Source organism: Aotus nancymaae, unplaced genomic scaffold (genome assembly GCF_030222135.1).
Source record: "Aotus nancymaae isolate 86718 unplaced genomic scaffold, 86718_ANA_hifiasm-v0.15.2.pri h1tg000077l, whole genome shotgun sequence".
NCBI lineage: Eukaryota > Metazoa > Chordata > Mammalia > Primates > Aotidae > Aotus > Aotus nancymaae.
In genome coordinates this window covers 10,358,333-10,372,976 of record NW_026988492.1, presented here as the reverse complement: position 1 = coordinate 10,372,976, position 14,644 = coordinate 10,358,333, and the positions used below count along the sequence as shown (strand labels likewise).

Sequence of the window (14,644 nt, the reverse complement as noted above, 5' to 3'; positions counted from 1 at the left end):
GACTCTGAGCATAAGAACGCAGCTGAGTTCATTTTCTGACAAGCTTGTCTCCAAAATATTTATCAAATTACAGCTACTAAAGCTCTGAAAGCATCAACAATGCAATTTAGCTTTTTTTTTTTAACCTTATACCAAAGACAAATTTTTATTTAATAAGTCCAGTTTCTTGCCTGGTGGAATTTAGCTGCCAATCCACGGGTCATACACATCTGCCTTTCAGGGAAATTAGTGTGTTCTTAGTGCCAATTCCTATCAATATCCCCCCAAACACCTGACCTCCTTCCACAGTGCTCAGGCATTCTTCACTTGGAACACTGGGAAGAGATAGGTTAAACAATATTGTGACATGGTCAAACATCATATTCTGATATAGGTTATTAAATTTTTATGACTGCCTTCAATTTTCTAATAATAACAGTATCTATATCTGTGGTATCTGTAATCAGATAAGCTCATTGAGATAAGGGAAGTCTGGTTGTTCCATTAGTTCAGGCTGGATCTTCAAGGATCTGCCTTAAGTAAATCAGGTTGGTAATATCTTCATTTATCTCAAGGTAACAACGGAATTAGAACATTCAAAAAATATGCCAGGTGTGGTGGCTCATGCCTGTAATCCCAGCACTTTTTGGGAGGCTGAGGTGGGCAGAATGCTCGAGCCCAGAAGTCTGAGACCAGCTGGGCACCATGGTGAAGCCCTGTCTCTATAAAAAATTAACTCGCTGTGGTGGTGCATGCCTGTGGTCTTGGCTACCTGGAAGGCCAAGGTCAGAGAATCACCTGAGCTTGGGGAAGTAAAGGCTGCGGCGAGCCATGAGGGTACCACTGCAGTCCAGCCTGGGTGGCAGAGTGAGACTCCTATCTCAGGAAGGTAGGAGAAAGGATCAAATAACATAAGTACAATTAAATCGTTACCACAGAAACACTTCAGTGTACTGTTAGTGGGAAAGCTACTTGTTATGTATAATAGGTTATTTTTAAAAGTTTCTTTTTGTTTGTTTTTTTTAAAAGATGTAGTTTCACCATGCTGCCCAGGCTGATCTAGAACTTAGTCTCAAGTTATCCTCCCACCTCAGCCTCCCAAAGTGCCAGGATTATAGGCATGAGCCACTGCACCTAGATATAATAGGTTCTTGATTGTATCTATTAATTTGTTCCTAAATAACTGCTGGTTTACTACACACTAAGACAAGCAGGAGGTATGTGAGTAAGAGAAGCAGAAAGTATATTTCTCCATTGCCTAAAAATCTTAGACAAGTTAAAATTGCTCTATTTAAAGTCTTAAAGTAAAAATTTAGGCTGCTGTTCTATCAATCAAAAAGAATGCACCAAAATGAAATTACAGATTAATAGAACTTTGTTTTTAAAGGATTTAATTATTCACACATTTCTAATGGTTATTTACATTTTTCCACATTCTACTGAAAACTGTAGGGGATAATGTGAATGGGCTCTGAATTGGGAGACCTTGATGTTCATCCTCTCTAGCTTGCCGGGACGAGCAAGTGATTCACTTTTAAACATCTCAATTCCGTGGTGAGAAGCAGTATATTATGCTGTCTTTATGATCATGTATGTGTTGGAGCAAATTACTTTTCTACAGAAAGCGTTGTAAGTAGTTATACTACTGGGATATCCATTATATTTCAGGCGTGGTATAACACCACTATGGTTAAGATGAAAAGGCTATTGTAGTAACAGGTTAAGAAAAATGCATCTAGAGACAGGAAAAGCAGGGATTTCAAACAGGTCTTTCTGATTTAAAATCTTCTCTGCTAGCAATAGAGTTTAGGAAACTCTTCTAGATTAAAGAAGTCTAAAGAGATTTGACAATGAAATGTAAAGAATGATCCCCGACTGCCTTCTGTATAAGTAAAGAATATTACTGGGACAATTTGTATAAAACTGCACATTAGATGATAACGTGTTGTACTTACCTTAGTTTCCTGAGAATGATAATTACACCGCAATTATATAGGACAGTGCCCCAGTTCTCTTACATGCTTTAGTATTTAGGAGTAGGGTTATCTCTACAAGTAATCTCAAATGATTCAGAAAAAAAGTGTGTGTTTGTTTGCATATATAACACACACAGCCACACCAGAATTTACAACTGATTAATCTAGGGTAAAGGGTTTGGGTGCTTTAGCAGGTTTTCCGTAGGTTTAACATTTTCAAGATAAAAAGCTGAGCAAAAAGATGAACATCACAAGTAATAGAGACATGATAAAATATTTTTGTAGAATTATTATTTAAACATATGTGATATTCCTATCTTGTTACAAAATATAACAAAGTTTTAAATACTGACAATTCTAGTTGCTACTGGCTCAACAAAGCAAAATTTAGATACACTGATTTGACAAAAAACTCTCTAAGAACTATAAACTTCCCACAAAAAGTTGTGTAATGGAGGAAACAGATTGTGTAAAAATATTCTAAAAACAAAATTAGTGATTTTGCTGAAAAGGCAAGACTATACTGTCTATAAAAATGCATAACACTTCTGAAATATTTACAGATGTTATGTTTGGGATTTGTGTAAAGATGGTCCTTGAGGGAGGGAAGCAGGTGGCTTGCAGAGGAAACAGAATTGGCTGAGTGCTGATAATTATTGGAGAAGGAGAAGAGAAGGAGCAGGGAAGCTTCTTTTTCAGTTATTCACTTCTGTATATGTTAGGACCCAATTTTCACATTAAAGAATGGCCTGGTTCTTTGTATTATGCTAACCTGCACAATGAGAAGAATAAGAACTTCTGAATTCGTATTTCCACTCGAAATCCAGTATTTTTCTATCATATATTGTTTCAGGAATTAATTTTTTGAGACACAGGAACACTTTTGGATATCAACCATAACAATCAGCCAAAAAACAATTCCCCCCTAAAACATTTCAAATTGTATGAAACAGTGTACCTTAGATTTTGTTGAGTCACTAGTAGCTGAATCTGTGAAAAATTAAATAAAACATGGTCAGTATTAGTCAATCTTTACTGCTTTCCACAAACAATGCAAAACTTATGGAAAGACAGGCACAGAACAAAATATGAAAGCAAAACTCAAAACAATAGAACACAGTGGATAGTCAGAGCTCACAAAGATGCAAGCTGCACCACAGAAAGCCACCGCCATGAAAGGATGCTGTGAATTGTAGGCAGAACCAGCTCAATGATTGATAGAAATGGCAAAGGAGCCCTGTACTAAACAAAAACAGAAATACTCGTGTTTATTAGATTCTCTAAATAGTAAATCTAGCAATAAAGAAGCTTCGGGACAGTGTAAGAATGTTTTTTTTATGTACCACATCCTGTATCTGAAACTGATACACAATGTAGGACTTTTAAGAATGTTGGCCGCCCTAGATACAATAGAGACACTCATACTGGTGTGTTTACGTTGATTTTTGTCAGACTTAAATTTTCTAAGCAGTATGCTGTATGGGTATGGATGCAAAAGAGGCATTAGGATAATCCTGCTTCCAGGTCACTTTGGTTTTATATTAAATAATGTTTATCTTTGTGCTTCAGACCCCAGTTCCATAGCAGTGCAGTCAGGGATCCTTTTGACTAGTTTGGTTAAATTGCTACCAGTTTTGCAATTATCTATTAACAAATGCTATTATGGAAATGGAAAAATGGAGACCATAATTTTACTGTCTGGCAAAAACTCAGATTATACAATTATAAAGAGGGTAGGAAGGGGCTAGCAAGATTCAGGATAATACCAATTTTGACGTTTCATCTTTCAACTTTAGGGAAATTGATTTTCAGAATTAATGAGCTGAGCCCCATGCCACGCCCCTTTTAACACATGGCTAAATGCTTTATGACTTTAAGAACTGGTAGACCATACCATGCTATTTCTCCTCAGGGTCTGCTTCAGAAATAACAAGAAACAGCAGAAAAACTTTTAAGAAAGTAGTATTGATCTGTTTACAATAATCTTAAGAGAAACTTTACACCACAGATCAACTATGTTTGCATTTACAAGAATCGGGGGTTTCTGCAGACAAGGCAGCTACAGTGTGGACAACAATCCTCCTTCTTCCTACAGTTCCAGCTGTCCATCAGGGACATCACAGAATCCACTAGTGACATTACCGTGTGATAGACTCCTCCCACTTCGCCTGTTCAACATCAGTATAGATTTGCCTGTGTCAGTAAGAGCTGAAAAAACCCTTTAGGACTAAAACAAGAACTAGAGACAAAGGGAGAACATTGTGTAAAACAACATGCTAGATTAGTGCAACAGTTTGGCAGGAGAAAGTTTTCATCAAAAGAGCCTAGAAGAGCTAATAGTTAACCAAGCATTAGGGTGGCAATAGGAAACAGAAGAATATAAATGTCAAATAGGTTGGCTTTTACTGTGACAGATAATACACTGTATTTATGAAAATGGTGCCCATTACCAGTTCAACAGATTTAACTTGCAGCTTGTAAACAGAACCCCTGGCTCAAGAACTACATATACAGCCTAGATCATACTTTCTGCCATCACAGCAACCACATATTCAGTAGCATATATCTGTTTTACCTTGTGATGACTATTACATGGAAACTGTGAATTAAAAAAAAAAAAGAACAAAACAGTGGTTTGCATGCTCATTTCCCTTATATTTCCATTCTGACAAGCATTACAACTGCATGCATTGCCAATGGCATTAGAGTCACTGGAAGATAATTAAGATCAATAGGAAAAGGAAGATTAAGGTTTTTTATTAGTAAAAGGAAGAGAAAAAGAAAAAAATCATAAGTAACAATTCACTATGACTGATTTGCTCTTTCATATTGTAAGAATGTAGCTTTCAGCCTAGAGGTCAAGACTGCCCAGGCAAGAGTTACCTGATACATCTCCTGGGGAGACTCCTGTCCTTCCAATGTTGGTGAGTAAATGATCTATGTTTGGCACTGGCTGGGAGTCTACCGTGCTTTCCTCCTGCACTGTTGTCTATGGTTAATAAACAAAGATCTCTTCATCATCTCTTCAAAGATACTTTCTTTAAAATTTAAACAATATTTAGTAAAAGACACATTACTGAGTAAAGCACCTATGCTTAATGTTTTTACATTATTTACGCATAATTAACTGCAAAATAAGCACCATACTTGTATATTCATTAGATCAGAAACTGAGCTAGAGACCTGCTTCCGGGGTGCAAAGCGGACAATGGCATACAAAGCAGGAAGTTGACATTGTTGGTGCGCCAGGATCTAGAGTCCCAAAGGAAACAGTACAAATGCTGACAGACAATACTTACAAGAGGCTCTTCAGCACCTTCTTCTGTGAAAAACCAGTCATGCTAAAATTTAAAAAGGGTGAGAAGAGAAATTAAACAAGACTTTAAATATATCTAGAGCTTGGAGGATGGCATAGACAAAAGGTAGTTTTCTTAGGGAAAAATATTAGAACCAATTCTATCTGACCAAACAGTGGCTGCCCTTAAAAATGAGTTTTCTTACAGAGATGAAGCATGAACTTACATGCTGGATGAGTGTTTCTACAATCTTGTACTGGTCAGGCATGTGGGTGACCATGTGGGTCATGTTATCTTCTGATGTTCGAACAAGGGTTGGACCAAACACTATTGCTAAGTTTCTTGGTTCCATCTGAAAGAAAGGATGATATTGGGATATATCAGAATTTTTCTAAAGGAAATAGGCTGAAATTCCCATTGTAAGATTTTTGATAAAATAAACAGAAAACTGGCTTTGATGTAGATTAAAAAAATAATGCTTTCTAGCAAGGTTTTTTAAAATTTTTTAAATTTTTTGATACAGGGTCTCACACTGGCACCCAGGCTGGAGTGCAGTGGCATGATCATAGCTTACTGCACTCTCGACCTCTTGAGCTCAAGCAATCCTTTTGCCTCAGCCTCCTGAGTAGCTGGGACTACAGGTGTGCATCACCACGCCTGGCTAAGTTTTTAAAAATTTTTTTGTAAAGACAGGACCTTACTATGTTGCCAAGGCTGGTCTTGAAATCCTGGCCTTAAGCAGTTCTCCAGCCTCAGCTTCCCAAAGTGCTAGGATCCCAAGTGTGAGCCACCGTAAGTGGGTGGCCTAGTAAAATTTTCAAAGCAAATGTGTACAAAACTTTTTTTTCCTGCATTAATGGTAATATGTGATGCATAATTAGCATTCATTTTTTCCCAAGAAGTCTTTGATTGAAAACAACTGATTTGGTTCAAAACGAGTATTACCAAAGCTGGATTAACTGATAAAAATGTTACAGTCAAAGGAAAAAAACTTGCAAAAGATTATAGGCACACCTGTAATCCCAGCACGTTGGGGGGCTGAGTCAGGTGGATTGAGCCTAGGAGTTCAAGACCAGCCTGGCCAACATAGTGAGACCTGACGTCTACTGAAAATGTAAAAAGTTGGCCAGGCATGATGGTGTGTGCATATAGTCCCAGCTACTCAGGAGGCTGAGGGGGAGGATTCGTTGAATCCAACAGGTTGAGGGTGCAGCCTGGGTGACAGAGTGAGACCCTGTCTTAAAAAAAAGAGAGAGAGAGAGAAACTCTTCCCTTGAGAAATGAAAAGTAAAAGAAGTGCTTCAAGATACATCAAAGGTTCCAGATTTTCCCTCTAGTACACCAAAATCACTAATGTGTCAAAACCCAATGTTTGGAAATACTATTTTTCACCAATTTTTACTTGAAACCAATCTTGTGAAACTCTTTGGTTAGGTTTGCTTTGATCTGAATGTCTCACTATTGTATACTTCTCTGTTTATACACTAATTTCCATATTCTGTATTCCTTGTTTAATTATAAAATTATCAAAGGGATGGATCTTTTGTTTTCCTTCGTTAAATCTTATAGTGTCTTTAAAATAACTGTAATCAACCCTAATAACATACCAGCGGGTAAAAATCACCACTGAACTTAAAAAGCCAAACTGGAAAAAAAGGGGAAGCAATTGCTGCACACCTACATGTTAACTAGCATAGCACATACATAATGACGCCACGGCAGAGGAATAAGGAGAAATTGTGTTGAAGTCAGAATTCTTCTAGAAGTTGGCTTGGTAAAAAGAAACAATGTGTGGCAAAGGTATACTTAAAACTGGGCACACAGAAATGTTTCTGGTCTCCCTCTAGAACATGTACTCATCTTACTCTTAAATCTATGCTGGTGTTGGTGGCTCAGAAAACATAAGTCTACCATCTCAAAGGCCTTATGTAAAATTTCTACTACATTCTTGTCTATGAATGTTTTTAGACTAATGATAACATGCATTAATATTTATATGTATATATGTTATGTGAGTATACAGTTTTAGCTGGTTCCTATATAAAACTGGTAAAATAGTTTATTCATAAATTCTATTTTTATTGAAAGATGTTCCATAAAATACTTCAAAATGAACTAGACCATCAAACACTCTTTTCTCAGTAACTCTTACTAACATTCATCATAACTGAGGAATGACTGATGTAATAGATTTTAGGAAAAACTGAAATTAGAGACTGTTTCAGCTGAAATTATACTGAACTCTTTGGCTCCTACTATATGAACTTCTGCAAACAGTCTAGGCTACCATTTCTTTCCTCTTTTTTTTCTAGCCATTTTGTAGCCCTATCACTAGGAAGAATATTGAGCATCTAAAGGAAGTTCTGTAACCTTGCTATAAGCTTCCTGATTTGCAGGTAATAGAAGTTGACACTGTTCTCATAATCCACCCTTACTAAAACTGTGAACAACTGTCTTCCAGAATGTGCACAGCCACTAAACTGATCTGAATGAATCTTTCTCTACTTTAAGGAAAAAATCACTCAGAAAAGAACGTCAGCAGTATTCTTGAGCTTGTGGTGTTTCAATTTTCTTCTCCAGAAATTAAAATGACTTTAGGAAGTAATGGTCTTGAGTTACAAAGTCATCATTTTACAATCCCTGATGATGTAAAAGACTTAGGCAATAATCATCAAAAAACTAAGACTATTACCTATCAACCAAATACCATGTGTATTTGGTCTACACATGTGTAGACCTTGTGTGGATATTGACTTAAGCAAATAGAGACACTTTTACAATCAAGAAAAACTGAATGGGGCAGGTGCGGTGGCTCATGCCTATAATCCCAGCACTTTGGGAGGCAGGCGGATTGCTTGAGCCCAGAAGTTTGAGACCAGTCTGGCCAATTTCCTGTCTCTAATAGAAAAACTGAATGTGAACTGAATATTAGACAATATAAAGAATATATTTTTGTTCTGTTTGACAAAAATAATGTGGTGTTAAAAGGGAAGAAAATGACTTATCTGTTCATGTCTATATTCCCTTTTGACTGTTGCAGCATATGCAATGTTACCTCTTCTAAATACTAATATACAGCTAAAAAATCAGAAGTAAAATTTCTTTTTCATTTTTCTTACTGGATAACCATAAAAGAAGTATTTTAAGAGCAATCTTAAGAAGGACTTACCCAGTTTGATGCTCAATTATACACCTTTTGTTAACTATCTAGCATGAAGTAAATCTTTTAAACTAAAGCCACTAAAAGTACATTTCTTCAATATGCGTTTTACATACCTTATTTTTTTCTGAATTTTCTGCCACTGTCTTCAGATGAGCTGAAAGGAACTTAAGTGTTTCGTAATGATGTTCGGGCAAATCGTGAATCTGAAACATATTATTTTCACGATGGATTTAGAGACTGAATATTAGTTGTATCCCCAAAATATAAAATAATACCTACTAGTCTTTTTAATGTTTTCAGACGATCTAGAGGATCTTCTTTACGATTGGCTTCAATAAAATCAGCATATTTATCTGAAAACAAGAATGACATAACAAATTTATCTTAAATTGCTTAGATGAATTGTTTCCCTTTAAGGCTCAATTTTAAACCACAACGTGCGAAAAATTTCTAAATAAGTCTTTGAGATGTAAATTTCTAAAATTAAGTTCCCTGCAGGAACCACCCTATATTTACACAGCCTGTCCATTCCTCCCCAACCCTCCAACAATATCTAGTAAAGCATCTTACATGGCATTTAAATATTTCGCTTGACTGAAAAAACATTTTTCTACTTATTGCACCTTATGTGGAAGACTTCTGACTGGAAACGATAATATTACTTTGGCTGCAAACATGTCTGAACAAGGTAATACATATTTTACTGAACCTAAACAACTCTTATGTTTTTAATATATGAGGGAGAGCTAAACAAAACCTCCTGTCTCCTTTGACCAAGACATTTTTTCCTGGTTCAATTTAATATTCTATGATTTTCTAATAATTGTAAGTTGAAGCATTTCATCTGGTATCTTTCACGGGATTTAACTCACCATTTGTGAAGAGAGGCTCAGGGAGTTTTCTGAAGAAGGATTTCAGTAAACTGCTTATCACATTCAAATCTCGCCATTTCTAGGTGTACAAAATAGAAATACAGTATTTTTGTAGTCAGTACCACCAAAGGGCAAAAAATCTGTTATTCAAATAAAAATAAGCAAACTTACATCATCTTGTATATCAATATCAGCCATTCCCTTGTTGAGCTCTTCTTGCATACTTGATATGGCTGCATTATTTCCAGGAACTCTATAAATACCTGTATATTCAAGACCTCTTTCTTCAACTAATTTGCAACATATGTCAACTATTAACGGAATATACTGCAAAACAAGAAATAAACATTTTATTTAATGCAGCACAAATGTTTAGTAGTTGTATATCACAGCTAAAATGCTCCTTTCATCTAAAAGGAAACACATAAATTGCTGTTATGCAATATACAGAATACAGACATTACAGATCTGGGAATAGATAAAACCTCTAAGAGATATTTGAGACAGTAAGAAGAGAATGAATAGACTGAGATAGAAAGAGGAGGACCCCCAGAGAGATAACACTCTAAAAAAAAGAACAGGTAAGGAGAATGTGGAAACCATTCAGCTGAATAAAGAGACAGTCAAGAAAAGAGGAGGAAAGAGTAACATCAATCAATTCATGATATGAATCCTAGCATGGATGTTTTAAATATATGCAGACACATTTACATTTATTATACTTTCTTAATCAGGTCCTTGTTCTAAGATGCTAAAAGCAGAAACACAATTTGAAGATGAATTCTTACCGATCATTTCAGACACATTCCTAATGGTTGACTAATTATTCAATTTCAGAGTCAATACATTAGAAAAGAAGTATTACAGATGAGATTGCAACACACACTTACAGGCCAGAAACACTTATGGAAACTAAGGTCTGTTATAAAGAGGAAAAAAATAGATTGACAGTCTCTGCTGTCTGAAAGACTGTATACTCAGATTCCACTGTAATCACAACCAAAGTAATGACTTTAGGAAATCCGGTGGGTTGGTGTCTCCTACCCGATTCGTATGAGCTGGTGGGCAGTCATCTAGTCGGACACCGAACGTTCCTGTAGCAGTTGGCTTTTTCTCAAATGTCTTTCTCATGATACCTGGAATGCCTTTTCTCCATGTACCTTTGTCTTTTGGGGGACTGGTATCATCTTCCGATTGCCATCCAAAATAAAACAACATATAAAATGAAAACAAGTGTTTAAATCAGGACTTTAAAAACACTCTATCAATGTTTAGATAATTCCAAGTCCTGTAATATAAATAATACATCCTAAATTAACCAAAAATATTATGTTCTCTTTCGTATAACTTCTTCATTCTTTTATAATGTGTGCTACAATTTTCTTTAAAACAGCAAAAAATAAATAAATAAATAAAAATGAGTGTGTCATCTTTATAGTGAGACGTCAACAAAGGGAAAAATAGTTTTATTTCAAAATGATAGGACCTGAATCCTCCAAGTCATTTAAATTTGTAATGTCTCTGATTTAAGTACTGTTTGTATTTTCCTTCATTTTGTCTTTACAATGAAACTGGTATCTTGGGCCTCACAAAGGGAAGGCCCAATGAGCCCAGACCACGCCTATCATGATCTTTGAGCTAGTTAACATGGGGCCCGGGTGAGTAGAAATGACACAGAAAACTTAAATGTACCTCTACTATGCCAATTTTTAATCATCCTATTTATTTGTTAGAAAGCTAACATCAATACCTTTGCTAAGAAGTTTCCTTTCCGACTCTTCCTTCGGAGAGTGTGGGCTCTGAGTCTTTGGCTCCGATTTAGCACCAAGCAAAGTTTGCCTGATGCTGAGACTCTGGCGAGGTGTTTTTGGCAACTGTTCTGCTTTGCTGTTGAAGGAAATGACATTTCTTAACAATTACAGTAATTCCCCTTTATCTGCGGTTTCAGCTACCCGTGGTCAACCATGGTCTGAAAATATTAACTGGAAAATTCTTGGAATAAACAATTCAAAATCTTTGAATTTCATGCAGTCCCGCCCAGAATGAGAATCATGCTTTCGTCTAGAGTATCCACACTGGATACACTATTCGCCCATTACTATAAGGGAAAAAAATATAAGTGTATATAGCATTTGGTACTATGGTTTCAAGCATCCACTGGGGGTCTTGGAATGTATCCTTGCAAATAAGGGGGGATGACTATACTGATTTAATTTCCAAATAAACTGTAGGTAAGGTGGGATTCTCACCTCATCAGACTATTATATTCTTTTATTCTTCGACTAATTAGATCCCTGTTAGTGACTCCAGTGTCCTATAGAATAAATAAAGTAAAATTAGAAAATCAATTCTAAACATAAATAAGTGATCCCTACTTTTTTGAGGCTTTCTATTGTACTGCTTTGCTTATTCAACATAAACATCACTATCATCTGTTCTCAGTGGAGCTGTTTCAAAGCTTCTATTCAACATCACCATGTGACAAATGTTCCAAGTGCCTCCCAACATTGCCAAAGGGTTTTGTTTCTTTTCTGTATCCATGCACTACCTAGGACAGTACCAGCAAGTAACAAGTGTTCAATACTTATTGAATTGATCTGTTCATTTAAAATCAATGACTAGGAAGCAGCCAGTTTTTCTCTAATACTAGAAACAATGATAAGCATTTTAAAAATGTACATGTAATTGATTTTTTTAAAAAATAAAAATAATATAGGAGGATAAAAGATGGAAAGAGATTGCCAGAATTTGTTAGTGGCGACTTTGTAAAGACAGTAAAACCAAGTATCAGCTAGTATCACAAGTGGCAGTTAGAGTATCAAACGAGAAAAGCTCAAAATTTGCTTGTTTTTTTAAGCTCTGCGAGTTAGCTTGTATAAAATGCTATATGGTAAATCCAGAGTTAACCATAATGTGATGCCTTTTTTCTATTCATTCCAATTATACATTGATACTGACTTCGGTTCTCAATTTTTTTAACTTGCCTCATTTTGATTATAGTGAATGATAATAGTTTACAAAGAATACTATCTTTAAATACAGAAGTAAAGTAATCTTGAATTTAAAAAGATCTTGAAGTTAAATAGACTAATAATTTACCAGCTGAGAGACTGTACAATTAAGATCTAGAATAAGATTGTCTGGAGTTAAATGTGACACTTAAGTCACTATATGACCTTAGGGAAATTACTTAGTCTCTCCTTGCCACAGTTTCCTTGTTTGTAGAATTGTGGTGGTGATAATAGGACACATTCATATGGTTGCTGAGATTAATACATGTAAAATGTTTAAAATAGTATCTGCCATATGCTTATGTGCTCAGTGAATTATTGTTTTCTCATCTACAAAACTGGGAAAAATACTGTTTACCTGTGTCTTAAGATTAGATGGTGATAATAGCTCATATTAAGTATTATTACCTGGCAGGCATTCCTCATATGCATTATTTCATTCAATCCTAAAAACTGCCATGTATGTGTCACAGAACAAGTCATCTGAAGGAGTTTTAACAATGACAGTCTACTGCCGGAGAGAATGCCTGACACATAGTAGGTGCCTGTTACACTGATCTCCTCTGAACTATTATTTAAGCTGTAATCACCATCTAAGTTCTTATTCTCCCTGTTTATTTTGCAAAAATTCAGGTCTGATGCTCTCTTTATAAAGGGTAGTTGTACAACATAAGTTGCACTAATAAAGATCTGGTGTTAACCACAAATAAAGCAGACTGTAAACTACCAGGGGAAAAAAGCACACTTTTCCTATAGTGTACATTTTAATACTTTGAATTGGATACAATGGAAATGACCAAATTAGAACATAATTTACATAAGTTTACATTTAATATAGGCATTCCGGGGTACTATAAGAGAACTTTGTGCCCCTTTTTTGGTTATAATAATGTACATGAAAAGTGAGAACACAGTGAAGAAAAACAAGAAAATACTTGAGCAAATGCTGACTTCATCATTACTAGATTTGCTTAATAAAGTTTATAGTTATATATTCTTTAAAGTTATATATTCTTTAAAAACTATCTTTACTATTGAAATTCCTACTGTAAAAATACCTTGATCATAAGTGGGAAACTCTCAAATCCCTAAACACTCTTCTGCATGAAAAAGCAAAGCTGGTTTATAACATGATTTTTGAAAATGCAAGTTTTCTTAGAAACTAACTATTGTATGACAGTAGGCTATATCATATTCTTGACTGTACAATTCCATTAACAAAAATCACCAGTATCACTTTGCATTTATATAGTTGTTTATACTGATAAACATTTTTACTGTAACTTAAGCCCTACGACAATCCTGTCCTTGAAAAACAGAAACGGACCTGCAATAACTTGGTCACAAAGGACCAGGACTAGGAATGTAGGTATCCTGTGTGTAGTTCATTGCTTCTGAGAAGGTATGCAGAATATATGAATAACCTATCTTTCTAGTTCAGTGATAGTAATTTTCCAATATGTTAATATAAAATAGGTACGTTTAAGTTTTCCTTTTCATGAACTGTTTCAAATGAAAATCGCATATACTAATTTTTTATAAAAATGATATATCACATTCCTTCAATCTGTTTAAGAAAGTGTTGTGAAAGGGTCAGATTTCTCCAGCATTCCTTTGAACACCCACCTCTTCGTTTAGGTTGCTGCTCTCCTGGATCGTCTTGATCCAAGATAACATATCATCTCGGTCTTCAGCCTGAAACAGGCATTCACAGTCGGATGTGGTGAGTCGAAACACATTTTTCCTCTTAGTCTCACTGTAAGAGATGTCTATCAAGCAAGCATTAACACTGATGGGCTGCTCTTCCTCAGATGGAGTCGTCTGCTCTCTTTTATCTTTATACAAGTAAAGTGAATGACCCCGAAGGACAACGTACATCTGTTTCCATGGCCGAATACTTCCACCAACTCGCTAGAAAACATGCAACAGTTCATGAATAGTCAATATTTGCCTAAATCTTTGTGACAGGGCAAGCACATTAAGCAACACCTTTCCTCTGCACTTACATATACCTAGGGTAGCAGGTGGCTGATTTACATGACTACATATTTGTGAGGAGAGGAAGGATAAAAATTGTGGAGCGTAAACCGAGTTAGGCAATATTGAAGTCAAGGACAGTAAAATCCCAACTTTACTTTGGAAGGCAAAATAAACAAAGCAATTCAAAGAAAATAAATGTACCAAAATATATTAAAACAGTAAGGGAACAGAAAATTTAAAATCAGTCCAAAAAACCTTTTGAGTGAAAGACTTAAGTCTTAGAGCACACAAATGATAAACACTGCAGAAGTTCTCAAACAACTGTATAAATCACAAATTAACAGAGTTCATCAACTTTATATGGTTA

General features: G+C 35.6%; 1 protein-coding gene across 11 annotated transcripts in view; it reads right to left on the bottom strand.

Moving 5' to 3' along the window:
• ARHGAP21 (Rho GTPase activating protein 21) overlaps positions 1-14,644 on the bottom strand; it is a 127,933-nt gene that overhangs the window by 2,512 nt on the left and 110,777 nt on the right. For 7 of the 11 annotated variants that reach the window (XM_021665426.2, XM_064368594.1, XM_012450138.3 and 4 more), the window contains 12 exons: positions 13,924-14,208; positions 11,536-11,600; positions 11,037-11,173; positions 10,331-10,473; positions 9,458-9,613; positions 9,287-9,365; positions 8,694-8,767; positions 8,528-8,617; positions 5,478-5,603; positions 5,255-5,296; positions 4,839-4,944; positions 2,914-2,945 (listed from right to left, as the gene is read on the bottom strand). In XM_021665426.2, coding sequence (XP_021521101.1) covers positions 2,914-2,945; positions 4,839-4,944; positions 5,255-5,296; positions 5,478-5,603; positions 8,528-8,617; positions 8,694-8,767; positions 9,287-9,365; positions 9,458-9,613; positions 10,331-10,473; positions 11,037-11,173; positions 11,536-11,600; positions 13,924-14,208 — 1,335 coding nt within the window. Of the gene's footprint in view, positions 1-2,913; positions 2,946-3,849; positions 4,555-4,838; positions 4,945-5,254; positions 5,297-5,477; positions 5,604-8,527; positions 8,618-8,693; positions 8,768-9,286; positions 9,366-9,457; positions 9,614-10,330; positions 10,474-11,036; positions 11,174-11,535; positions 11,601-13,923; positions 14,209-14,644 lie in introns of those variants that run through there. The other 4 variants (XR_010339548.1, XR_010339547.1, XM_064368598.1 and 1 more) reach the window with 3 other exon arrangements.